This window comes from Bufo gargarizans, chromosome 6 (genome assembly GCF_014858855.1).
Source record: "Bufo gargarizans isolate SCDJY-AF-19 chromosome 6, ASM1485885v1, whole genome shotgun sequence".
Taxonomy (NCBI): domain Eukaryota; kingdom Metazoa; phylum Chordata; class Amphibia; order Anura; family Bufonidae; genus Bufo; species Bufo gargarizans.
Window position 1 is genome coordinate 22,547,683 of NC_058085.1, and position 13,848 is coordinate 22,561,530.

At 43.2% G+C, this 13,848-nt stretch overlaps 1 protein-coding gene across 1 annotated transcript in view; it reads left to right on the top strand.

Moving 5' to 3' along the window:
• The window catches only part of LOC122940391, a 1,778,572-nt gene that overhangs the window by 736,879 nt on the left and 1,027,845 nt on the right, over window positions 1–13,848 (top strand). The window contains exon 8 of the mRNA XM_044297042.1: window positions 6,829–6,844. Within this exon, the coding sequence (XP_044152977.1) occupies window positions 6,829–6,844 (16 nt within the window). The remainder of the gene's footprint in view (window positions 1–6,828; window positions 6,845–13,848) is intronic.

Sequence of the window (13,848 nt, forward strand, 5' to 3'; positions counted from 1 at the left end):
CAATACAGAAGTATTGGAATGCATTGTAAAGGATTAGACCCCCAAAAGTTAAAGTCCCAAAGTGGGACAAAAAAAAGTGAAAAAAGTAAAGAAAAAGTTTAAAAAATTAAGTTTTCCCCCTAAAAAATTAAAAGTTTCAAGTAAAAATAAACAAACGCCAAAAATTGTAAAAGATAGGGGGGGAAAAAAAGTATATATATTGGGTATCGCCACGTCCATATCGATCAGCTCTATAAACATATCACATGACCTAACCCCTCAGATGAACACCGTAAAAAATAAAAACTGTGCTAACTAAACCATTTTTTTGTCACCTTACATTACAAAAGGTACAACAGCAAGCGATCAAAAAGGCGTTTGCCCACCAAAATACTACCAATCTAACAGTCACCTCATCCCGCAAAAAATTAGCCCCTACCTGAGACAATCACCCAAAAAATAAAAAAAAATATGGCTCAGAATATGGAGATACAAAAACATAATTTTTTTTTGTTTTAAAAAAGCTGTTATTGTGTAAAACTTAAATAAAAAAAAGTATACATATTTGGTATCGCCGCATTCGTATCGACCGGCTCTATAAAAATATCACATGACCTAACCCCTCAGATGAACACCGTAAAAAATAAAAACTGTGCTAAATAAACCATTTTTTGTCACCTTACATCACAAAAAGTGTAATAGCAAGCGATCAAAAAGTCACACACACCCCAAAATAGTGCCAATAGAACCATCATCTCATCCCGCAAAAATCATACCCTACCCAAGGTAATCGCCCAAAAACTGAAAAAATTACTTTTGCTTCAAAAAGGAAATCATTGTGTAAAACTTACATAAATAAAAAGTATACATATTAGGTATCGCTGCATCCGTGACAACCTGCTCTATAAAATTACCACATGATCTAACCTGTCAGATGAATGTTGTAAATAACAAAAAATAAAAACTGTGCCAAAACAGCTATTTCTTGTTATATTGCCTCACAAAAAGTGTAATATAGAGCAACCAAAAATCATATGTACCCTAAACTAGTACCAACAATACTGCCACCCTATCCCGTAGTTTCTAAAATGGGGCAATTTTTGGGGAGTTTCTACTCTAGGGGTGCATCAGGGGGGCTTCAAATGGGACATGGTGTCAAAAAAAACAGTCCAGCAAAACCTGCCTTCCAAAAACCGCGTGGCATACCTTTCCTTCTGCGCCCTGCCGTGTGCCCGTACAGCGGTTTATGACCACATATGGGGTGTTTCTGTAAACTACAGAATCAGGGCCATAAATATTGAGTTTGGTTTGGCTGTTAACCCTTGCTTTGTAACGAAACAAATGATTAAAATGGAAAATCTGGCAAAAAAGTGACATTTTTAAATTGTATCTCTATTTTCCATTAATTCTTGTGGAACACCTAAAGGGTTAACATAGTTTGTAAAATCAGTTTTGAATACCTTGAGTGGTGTAGTTTCTAGAATGGGGTCATTTTTGGGTAGTTTCTATTATGTAAGCCTCGCAAAGTGACTTCAGACCTGAACTGGTCCCTAAAAATTGGGTTTTTGAAAAATTTCAAGATTTGCTTCTAAACTTCTAAGCCCTTGTAACATCCCCAAAAAATAAAATATTCCCAAAATGATCCAAACATGAAGTAGACATATGGGGAATGTAAAGTAATAACTATTTTGGAGGTATTACTATGTATTATAGAATAGAACCAATAGAGAAAAGCCTCACTATAATACTATAAGGTAGGGCAGACGGAAAACCAACCGTATAAACCTAAAAATGTTGCTATGCAAGCAACCAGAGAATGCCCATTGTATTCAAAAATATATATTTCATTACATCATTAATAGATCATGATTATACAAATATGAAAGATGACACAAATTTTTTGGGGAAAAAATCTGCAACAGACCCGGATACGTTGATGAAGCTGAGGCGAGGCGAAAAGCTGAGGCAAAACGCGCGTCGGGGTGTTTTCAGCCTGTCCTTATGCCTGCTATTCCTGCCCTCCATCATGTCACACGGTATGTCAAAATCTTCCATCAGATATCCACAGACGAGCTTCAGTTTTAGCCTATATCGGATGGCTTGATGTATGGGGACCTGTTTACTGAAGCACTTTAGATAGACATCCACTTATTGTTGCTGCTATTTGTGTATTAATGTGGATCCAACATAGCGATACTCGTCTAGTGGCTATGTAGTGGAGTGATGATCAGATATTATTCTAGTGGTTAGTACCATATACCACTTCTCTGTGAAACACTCCACTACATAGTATATATACGACTGACGTGTTAACGGGCTACAGAGACACTGGCTGGGGGATTACGGTATCCGGGTCCGTTGCTGATTTTTTTCAAAACTTTTTTTGTGTCCTCTTTCATATTTGTATAATCATGAGCTATTAATGATGTAATAAAATATATTTTTTTGAATACATTGGGAATTCTCTGGTTGTTTTTATAGCAACATTTTTAGGTTTATATGTATTATAGAAGTAGAGAAATTGAAACTTGGAAATTTGCAGATTTTTTCAAATTTTGGGTAAATTTGGTATTTTTTATGCAAAAAAAATTAACTTTTTTGACCCAATTTTAGCAGTGTCATGAAGTACAATATGTGACGAAAAAAACAATCTCAGAACGGCCTGGGTAAGTAAAAGTGTTTTAAAGTTATCAGCACTTAAAGTGACACTGGTCAGATTTGAAAAAAATGCCCAAGTCCTTAAGGTGAAATAAGGGGTTCAATTAGTTTGACATGACCGATCCCTCATAAAGCCATGCTGATATGGCGTTATTTGCTTATTTTCATTGAGGCACTCCAAGATAGCATCTCTTAGAAAACCTTCAAAATGTTTACCCACGACAGATGTTAAACTTACCGGACTATTGTTTTTGGACCCTTTTTGAATATTGGCACCACATTTGCTTTGTGCCAATCCTGTGAAACACCCCCTGTCAGTATAGAGTCCTTAAATATCAGAAATAAGGGTCTGGCTATGACATTACCTAATTCTTAGGATACGATGGTGTATGCCATCTGGTACCACCAATTTGTCTATTTTAATCTTTTTAAGACACCGCTGTACTTTTTCGTGGTCAGACAGGGCACTTCTAATGGTGAATTTACTTTTAGATTATCTGACAGTTTTTTTGTTTTTTTTCAGTGAATACAGTGAAGAATAAAATATTTAATAGCTTTGCTTTTTCCTCATCGCTCTCTACAACTCCCCCCTCATTACTCTATAAAAGGCCGACACCTTCAGATTTATACTTTTTACCATTTATATAATTAAAGAACAATTTAGGGTTAGTTTTACTCTCTTTGGCAATGAATCTATCTGTCTCTAGTTTGGCTGCTTTTATTTGTATTTTACATATTCAATTTTTTTCCTTGTAGTTTTTAATGCTTTCGCGCTACCCTCCTGTTTTAGTCATTTAAATGGTTTCTTTTTGTCATTTATTGCTTTCTTTACATTTCTATTTAACCACATTTGGTTTTTTTTTCTTGTTCCTTACCCTTTTATTCCCATAAGGTATATACCTTTCACAATTAGATTTTAGGATGCCTTTAAAAATATCCAATTTTGTGGCTGTATTTTTATTTTTGAGAACTTTGCCCTAGTTAGTTAGGCCTGTGGCCTCTCTTCGTTGGCATAATTTAGCTTTTTTGCTCCTCCCTGAAGAAACACTCTTTTGAATGACAATTGGAAGGTTATTACTTTTATGGTCACTATTTTCTCAGGTGTCCCCCCAATCTGTTGTTCTGTCAGGTCTATTAATTAAAGAGGACCTTTGATCGGTCCAAACATTAGTGAACTAAGTGTCATGATCTGTACAGCGGCGCTTACTATTATCCCTGGGCGCCGTTCTCCTGCTATGCCCTTCCGGTATCTTCGCTCACTTGGTTATAGTAGGCGGAGACTTAGGGAACTTTTTATAGTAGGAGGAGACTGCTCTTGTTCTCCTGGGCATCTCCTTCTCCTAGGCTGTAGTGCTGGGCAATCACAGCGCAGAGCTCACAGCCTGGGACTTTTTTTTTCCTCCCAGGCTTTGAGCTCTGCGCTGCGATTGGCCAGCGCTACAGCCTAGGAGAAGGAGACGCCCAGGAGAACAAGGGCAGTTTCCTCCCACTATAACCAAGTCCCCGAAGATACCGGAGGGACACAGCGGGCGAACGGAGCAGTACCCAGGGATAATAGTAAGTGCAGTGAGATCCTTGGGCGCCGCTGTATATATCATTATACTTAGTTCACAATGTTTGGACCGATGAAAGGTCCTCTTTAATACTAAGTCCAGTGTGGCAGTCCCTCTAGTCGGATCCTGAACCAGTTGGGAAAGGTAATTGTCTTTGGTTATTGCCAAGAACCGGTTTCCTTTGAGATGTACAGGTTTCCGTTTCCCAGTCTATATCTGGGTAGTGGAAGTCCCCTATAATATCGACCTCATTAAGATTTGCCGCCTCGTCTATTTCGTTTAGTAGTACATTTTCTGTGGTCTGTGGTATATTAGGTGGTTTATAATAACTCCTATTAGTATTTTATTATAGTTTTTTTTCTCCATGTATTTCTACTCACAGTGACTCCACATGTTCATGTCCCTCACATATATGTTCTCGGATTGTGGGCTTTAGACCGGACTTTACATAAAGGCAGACCCCTCCCCCTCTCCGGTTTTGGCGATCCTTTCTAAACAGAATGTAACCCTGTACATTAAAAGGGTTTTTCCATCTTGCTATTTCATCCTCACCTGCAGCCAGCTCTGCTGTTCACTTCCTGTTTTTTTGCTTCTAAGGCTGTGCGGGCTTTGGCATTTTTAGTGAAGGCCGGCCATGCCTCTTTATGACATCACACTGAGAACTCAGTCCTTGCGTGCTCGTTCATGTGGATAGTATGAGTCATCAGTCTGGCAGCCTGCAGTGTCTGTGAATTCCATCCCTTACTGCTGGGGAATCATCACTCAGAGAGCCATGGGAAGTGAGGTAAGACAGTAACATATGGCTGTCCTGCATTCTAATACAGTTTTACACACACACACACCCCATTCTGAGCAGCAAAATAATAATTCACTGCTATACATCAGCCCAAAAGCATGTTAGCTAGTAGCCAAATGATCTGTGCTTTTGCCTCCCCTAAAATATTACTATCCCCCCACCCACCGGCACTGATGCAGATTTGTTTCATACACAGACACTGCTCTGAACATAAAACTTAAACCAACACTTCACGAAGTGGAGCCCAGATGACTCCTTCCACACATGTGACTGATCACATGGTCTCGACCTCATCCCAGGTCCTTTCTCTCCTCAGGACTGTCCTACTCTGGGAAGTTGTGTGCTGCAGGTGGGTAAAGACGCAGCGGTTTGACAACTTTGGCCTATGTATTGCGGTACCCCTTCTGGTGTGACTGACAGCTTACACAGGTGGCCGCATATATCACCTGTGTAATGTGATAAGACACTAGGTAGCGGCACTACATGTCCCAGAAGGTAGACCAGCTGCCAGTCAGCGGTGCCCACGGTGTATCCTGCTATCTGTGCCCCCATTATTGGGGGGGGGGGGTGTTACGTTCCTGCCTGGCACTATACATGGCTGCTGGGAGGTCCCCTTCCCCGCCGCACAGTATGTGGGCATCAGCAATGAGCGCTTCCATCTGTATTGATAGAATCGCTCATTGCTTCTGAGCTGGCACCAGGGGCAGCTGTGTCCCTCCAGTCTCCTCCAATGCAGCTCGATCCAGAGGCAGTGCTGCATAGAGACCATGCGCGGCTCCGTATCAGACGTGGCAGTGAGGAAAGACGATACGCGCGGCAACGTGCGCACACTCGTCTGAATCACCGACCGCCTGGGTAAAAAGAAAAAGCGGTCTGCGCAAGCGCGGCCCATAGATGCGGCCGTGGAGCAGTGGCCGTATCTATGGGTTGCCAAATGTCAACAATGGGGGAAGAGGGAAGTGTATTTCTCTAAATAGGTGCATTATAAAAAATAGAAGCTATTTAAAAAAAATGATTTATGGCACCAGTGTTAAATTTTAAAAGATGATCATTTAGATGGGAATACCCCTTTAACTGCCCAGTCATAGCTATCATCCAGCCATGTCTCAGTTATTCCCACTATGTCATAGTTCTCCTCACACATCACTAATTCCAGTTCCCTAGTTTTATTAGTCAGGCTTCTGGCATTAGTATACAAACTATTAACAATTAAGAGGTTTATGTATATTATTTACCCTTCACCTTTCCTTCTGAAGTGTTCTAGTCCCTCCTTACATTCCTCCCCCAGTCCCATTACCTCGCCCCCGGTCTCTATCTGCACTATCTTCCCCTCCTATAATGTAATTACCCCCCCCCCCCCCAGTTCCTAGTTTAAACACTCCTCCAACCTTCTAGCCATCTTCTCCCCCAAAACAGCTGCCCCTTCCCCATTGAGGTGCAGCCCCTCCCTACAATAGAGCCTGTAGACAGAGAAGTCGGCCCAGTTCTCTAGGAACCCAAACCCTCTCCTTCCTACACCAGTTCTTGAGCCACTTGTTAGCCTCCCCTAATCTCCCGCTGCCTTTCTTGTGTACCTCTGAGCATGGGACAGCACAGGGGTAGTAATAGAGAGAGGGGCTACCACTGATAAGAGTAAGGGTCCATTAACACGCCTGCAAAATGGGTCCTCATCCGTTCCACAATTTTGCGGAATGGGTGCGAACCCATTAATTTTCAATGGGGCCGGAATGTGCCGTCCGCATCCGCATTTCCGCTACGGCAAAAAAAAAAAAATGTCCTAGTCTTGTCCGCAAAAGGCATTTTCTATGAGAGTGCCAGCGATGTGCGATCCACAAAATGCAGAACATACATTGCCGGTGTCCGTGTTTTGCGGATACGCAAAACACATACTGCCATGTGAATGGAGCCTAAGCCTGTCTGCGTGACACACCATAAATCTAAGGGAGTAGTGTATCTTTCAACCATACCTGGTGAAGCACAAAACCAGGGCCTGATATAAAAGGATAACAATCTGCCTATTCCAGTCCCGGTCTGTTCTACCCCTATAAGTATATGTAACATTAAAAAACTGTCATCTCTGGTCTTACTGGGCACATTTCATCAGTAATGTGCAAGTTCTCCCAAAAAGTGACCCCGGCTAGGATTGCCTAATTACATAGAAGCCATTACCCATCTTCCTAGAGAAATATCTTCTTAATCTGCACACCCTGACCAAAATGTACCTGTAGATAAATCCAACAAGTGGGGTCCCCGCCACCCCTGTATTTGTAGAAGTCATGTGGTTCACTCATCTCACATGAATTAGCCAGTGGGGGAATCCTTGATTATTTTTTATTGTATGTCCCACCAGCTCTGGATTGCTTAGTTTTATAATTGAAGATTACACGACATAAAATATATTCATTGGATATGTTGCATTTGTGACCAATTTGAGTTAATAAATTTAAGTTAATAGTTTATGTGTTAACCCTGCTACATCTGTATTTCTAGAAGTAATGACAATAGCTCGGATGGGGGGGGGGGGGGTAGTGATCCTTTACTGTTCTTAGGGATGGTTTTGGATGCTGCCCCTTAATATATTCTGTCGGTGATTGCTTGTTTTGTGCACATAGTGGTTTCTACCTTGCCAGGCAGGGCCGTTATACCGCACAAGCTTCACTTGTCACATTTGGATGCCCCATTTATAATGAAAATTGCAAAATAAAAATAAAAAGTAGTATATAAAAGTAAATATATGTGTAAATATATTTTGGCAGCTAGGACAAGCTGACCAAATATATTTAGTATCAAAATATATCATAAAATACAAGTGAGAATAAAATTGAAAAACAGTCCACACCTGCCGAAACCGTCAGCATAGTCTGCCTTTTCACATGAAACAGAAAAAACTATTAATATGACCTAAACAGGGAACCAATTTTAACCATTTATTTTGGTGTCAATTTGCATATTTGGCCTGTTGTCAGGATAGGCCATAAGTATCAGATAGGTGGGGGGTCTGACACCTGGCACCCCGACCAATCAGCTGGTCTACAGTATCTCTGGCACCAGAACTCCACAGATCCATCCTGTGCCTTAGGCCCCATGCACACGGCCGTTGTTCACAGCCGTGTGCGGGCCGTGGAACCGCGGCCTGGATCCCTCCTGAGAGCAGGAGCGCACGGCGTCACTGGTTGCTATGACGCCGTGCGCTCCCTGCTGCCGGCACAGTACAGTAATACACTGGTACGATCTATACCAGTGTATCACTGTATTGCGGCAGCAGCAGGGAGCGCACAGCGTCATAGCAACCAGTGACGCCGTGCGCTCCTGCTCTCAGGAGGGATCCAGGCCGCGGTTCCACGGCCCGCACACGGCTGTGAACAACGGCCGTGTGCATGGGGCCTTAGATGGAAATGGGGACCAATCTCTTCAGTTGAAGCAGCTCCGACATAACCGGATTCATCCACTACACCATGTTGGAAAAGTTTTTGAAATTCATATCATTTTAAGGGTTAACAAAGTGATTTTTGTAAAGACTGTTGACTTGGGTAATAAAGCACAACTGCAGAGAACATCTGGGTCAGCAGTTTATAGAACGTCCTGCCTCATCATCCTGTCATATTCTATAGAAACCTCCTGATATATGTTCTGTGCAAAGTATCGACTAACCTGCCTAGTTATAGCGATTATTATTATATAGCTTATTTCTTTATTGCTTACATAAGGAACCGTATATAAAGCCTGGACTCCTAGTATAATCAGACAGCTGCTTAGCAGAGCTTGTCACCATTGTATCGTGTGTTATTTGGTTGTCTCACTGTCGGCAGGAAATAAAGATTGCCTACCTTCTGATTCAGATGACTTCGTGCCTCAATTGATAGATATTTAACATAAAACTAAGTGCATGGAAATATATTTCTGATAAAGATATTGAAAATATATATATATATATATATATATATATATATTTATATGTATATGTATATGGAATATGTGAAGTTAGGATTTAATGTCTGCCCATTTGCTCAGGTAAAGGGAATTAGTAGAGGAAACAGGCTACAAAGGTGGCCCTGATTCAAAGCAGACCCTGTGGTTACATGTCACACTCGTCTCAGACAAGCTGGCAGCTCAGCTCCACTGATTCAGTATAATGAAATATAATATTATTTGCGGCCACGATTAAAGTTTGGCTGCCCAGTAGTCCAGGGGATCTGGGGTTACAGGGTGCAGTCCAAGTATGCCACCAGCTGCTGGCTCCATGTCCTGCTGCTGCTGGGTGGGCTGGTGAAGAAAAGTGCTTATTAGAGGCTCAAGACTTAAAGGGGTAGGCCACTTTCTGGCTACTGTTGATCAATGCGTTTGCAAAATGAGTATATGGCAATTACTAATATAGTCTTTGCTGATATTCTGCAACATTTTCTATATTTAATAAGGTATTCTCTTATTTTGGCCAAGTCCTTTGTGCTGTCTACACAGCAGTCCTGTCCATAGAATGGCTGCTGATGGAGGGTCATGTGACCAGGCAAATTACTCACTACACCTGCACTAAACTCTCCAAATTTCAAGTACAGATGGCAGATATGGTGCATTTGAGTGGAGAAAGTGGCCAACCCCATTAAGTTGCTGCTGATGGAGCTGGTGCTCCTCCTGCCCCCCCCCCCCCCCCCAGCAATCATGGCAATGGTGTGTTACGTTTATCATTCCTCAGCAGGTGTAAAAAGGCCCCCATTTTGGCCTGGTAGTGAGGGTCTAACATGGTGGAGAGCCAGTAGTCATCCCTCTTCCGAATGGTGATAATGCAGTTGTCACTATGCAAGTAACTCAGCATGTATCTGGCCATTTGCACAAGGGAATCGGAGGAACTCCGGCCTCCATCTCCACTGCATACTGCCATGGTCTGTCGGGGTCATCTGCCTGGTCTTCCACATTACTCTCCAGCTCCTCATGCTCCTCTATCCTGTCACTTGGAGATAAACCACCTATTTCTGTATACAATTCCTGTGCATTAATGTCCTTCTTGTTGTCCTCCTCCTCCACCAGTTCAGCCCCCACAGGGCTCAGATGACCGTAAAATGTAAGCACCACGTCTCCTATCCCCTCGCCAGCCAGACTAATGAGCATCTGCTTCAGGATGTCAAGGAGTGGAATGGAATCATTCATCCCATAGTCCTGGCAACTGTCAAATAAAGTGGTCTCCTCCAAGGGCCTGAGCAAACGGCAAGTGTCATGCATGAGCTGCCACTGGCAAACGTCGAAGTTACACAGGGGAGTACCCCTGTCCGCTTGCATCATCAAGAAATCATTCACACCTTTCCTCTGCTCGTATACTCAGACCACCATGTTGAGGGTGGAGTTCAAACATGTGGAAACGTTGCATATGCGGCGATGTTGGGGAACACTATTCTGCCTTTATAGGGAGGGGGAGGGGGGGGGCGTGTATTGTATGGTAAGAGTGGCTGAAGTGCATGCAGTTTCTTAGTCATTTTCAAGACCTCTTGCATTTAAGTGGAAGACTTCAGGAACCGTGTTACAACCAGATTAAAGATATGCGCCATGCAGGGCGCATGGGTCAGTCCTCCTTTTATGCAGGACCAATAGAATGTTCTTCCCATTATCAGCGACCATGGTTTCGATCTTCAGTTTATAGATTTTCGATTTTCTGATATAGCTATGTCCTCTAGGAGGCATTGACACTAAGTAAAAGCTGTTAGCTCCTATGCTGGCAGCTATACCCCCTCCAGCCTGGAGAGAGAGCTTCAGTTTGTGTACAAGCAGTAGGAGAAGCAAGCCAACCAAGAAAAAACATGGAACACCAACCATGCCAAAAGGCCCCAACGGGATTCAAACCAGCAGCTGCCAACTGTGGTCGAACAACAATACTGGGTGGGTGCTGTGTCCCCCAATGAAGAGCGAGAAAGAGATTTTACTGGTAAGTTATACAAAAATCTCCTTTTCTCGCCCATATTCATTGGGGGACACGGGAACCGTGGGACGTCCAAAAGCAGTCCACAGGGAGGGAAAAACCACAGACCCATGGAAGCAAGCGTCCCGGCAGGCATCCAAGAACTGCCGCCTGCAAGACCATGCTGCCCAAAGCAGCGACCACCGATGCACAAGTATGCACCTGGTAAATTTGTGAATGTGTGTAAGGAGGACCAAGTAGTCGCCTTACACAAGCAGCCCAAGATGCGCTCGCCACTCTAGTGGAGTGAGCCATAACACCGGAAGGTCGGAACCCTGCCTCGGGCACGGTATGCTTTACTGAATTCAGCGTGCAATTACCACCTTGGAAGCCGCCCTTTCGAGGAAAATCTGTCCGACATTTCCGCGGTTCTCCAGCGTCGCCGGATGCGTTTTTTCTAATCTCCAAAGACTAAAATCTCATCTTTGAAATTCAGCCAATGATACAAGACTGAGACACGGGAACTTATCTCCTGTCCACTGATTGTGGGGTCCATCCGCTGGGGGCCCCTGCCAGTCAGGAGAACGGGGCCCATGTTCCCCCATTGGAGCAGCAGACAAGCTCAGATCAACTACAGAGACAATCCCCAGCGATAAGACACAGCGCGGCCATTTATGTGCTAACACTAGGAATAACAGAAGAGAAGCTTATTCCTCCTTTTCCCCCACAGCGGAAATCCTACATCTGCCCCGACATAAGGTATCGCTGACATCATTTCTACTAACTGATATGGAGAAAAGGGACAGAGTTACCCCTAAACATCTCCTGAGCGCACACAGAGCCCTGATACCAGCAGATTACATCGCCGGCTCTGCTACATGGACATGACAGAGACTCCGCTGTAGTAACTGAACATTACACATACACAGCTCTGCTACATGGACATGACAGAGACTCAGCTGTAGTAACTGAACATTACACATACACAGCTCTGCTACATGGACATGACAAAGACTCCGCTGTAGTAACTGAACATTACACATACACAGCTCTGCTACATGGACATGACAGAGACTCCGCTGTAGTAACTGAACATCACACATACACAGCTCTTCTACATGGACATGACAGAGACTCCGCTGTAGTAACTGAACATTACACATACACAGCTCTGCTACATGGACATGACAGAGACTCAGCTGTAGTAACTGAACATTACACATACACAGCTCTGCTACATGGACATGACAGAGACTCCGCTGTAGTAACTGAACATTACACATACACAGCTCTGCTATATGGACATGACAGAGACTCCGCTGTAGTAACTGCACATTACACATACACAGCTCTTCTACATGGACATGACAAAAACTTAGCTATAGTAACTGAATATTACACATACACAGCTCTGCTACATGGACATGACAGAGACTCTGCTGTAGTAACTGAACATTACACATACACAGCTCTGCTACATGGACATGACAGAGACTCCGCTGTAGTAACTGAACATTACACATACACAGCTCTGCTACATGGACATGACAAAGACTCAGCTGTAGTAACTGAACATTACACATACACAGCTCTGCTACATGGACATGACAGAGACTCAGCTGTAGTAACTGAACATTACACATACACAGCTCTGCTACATGGACATGACAGAGACTCCGCTGTAGTAACTGAACATTACACATACACAGCTCTGCTACATGGACATGACAGAGACTCAGCTGTAGTAACTGAGCATTACACATACACAGCTCTGCTACATGGACACGACAAAGACTCAGCTGTAGTAACTGCACATTACACATACACAGCTCTGCTACATGGACATGACAGAGACTCGCTGTAGTAACTGAACATTACACATACACAGCTCTGCTACATGGACATGACAGAGACTCAGCTGTAGTAACTGAACATTACACATACACAGCTCTGCTACATGGACATGACAGAGACTCAGCTGTAGTAACTGAACATTACACATACACAGCTCTGCTACATGGACATGACAGAGACTCCGCTGTAGTAACTGAACATTACACATACACAGCTCTGCTACATGGACATGACAGAAACTCTGCTGTAGTAACTGAACATTACACATACACAGCTCTGCTACATGGACATGACAGAGACTCAGCTGTAGTAACTGAACATTACACATACACAGCTCTGCTACATGGACATGACAGAGACTCAGCTGTAGTAACTGAACATTACACATATACAGCTCTGCTACATGGACATGACAGAGACTCAGCTGTAGTAACTGAACATTACACATACACAGCTCTGCTACATGGACATGACAAAGACTGTAGTAACTGAACATTACACATACACAGCTCTGCTACATGGACATGACAAAGACTCTGCTGTAGTAACTGAACATTACACATACACAGCTCTGCTACATGGACATGACAGAGACTCCGCTGTAGTAACTGAACATTACACATACACAGCTCTGCTACATGGACATGACAAAGACTCCGCTGTAGTAACTGAACATTACACATACACAGCTCTGCTACATGGACATGAGAAAGACTCAGCTGTAGTAACTGAACATTACACATACACAGCTCTGCTACATGGACATGACAAAGACTCCGCTGTAGTAACTGAACATTACACATACACAGCTCTGCTACATGGACATGACAAAGACTCCGCTGTAGTAACGGAACATTACACATACACAGCTCTGCTACATGGACATGACAGAGACTCAGCTGTAGTAACTGAACATTACACATACACAGCTCTGCTACATGGACATGACAAAGACTCCGCTGTAGTAACTGAACATTACACATACACAGCTCTGCTGCACACACTGATAGAACTCTTTAGAGGCATTTTACACATAAACAGCTTGGTTGTATGCACATACAGCTCAACTACACAGACATTACACGGATACAGCTCATCTATACGGACATTACAGGCTTACAGCT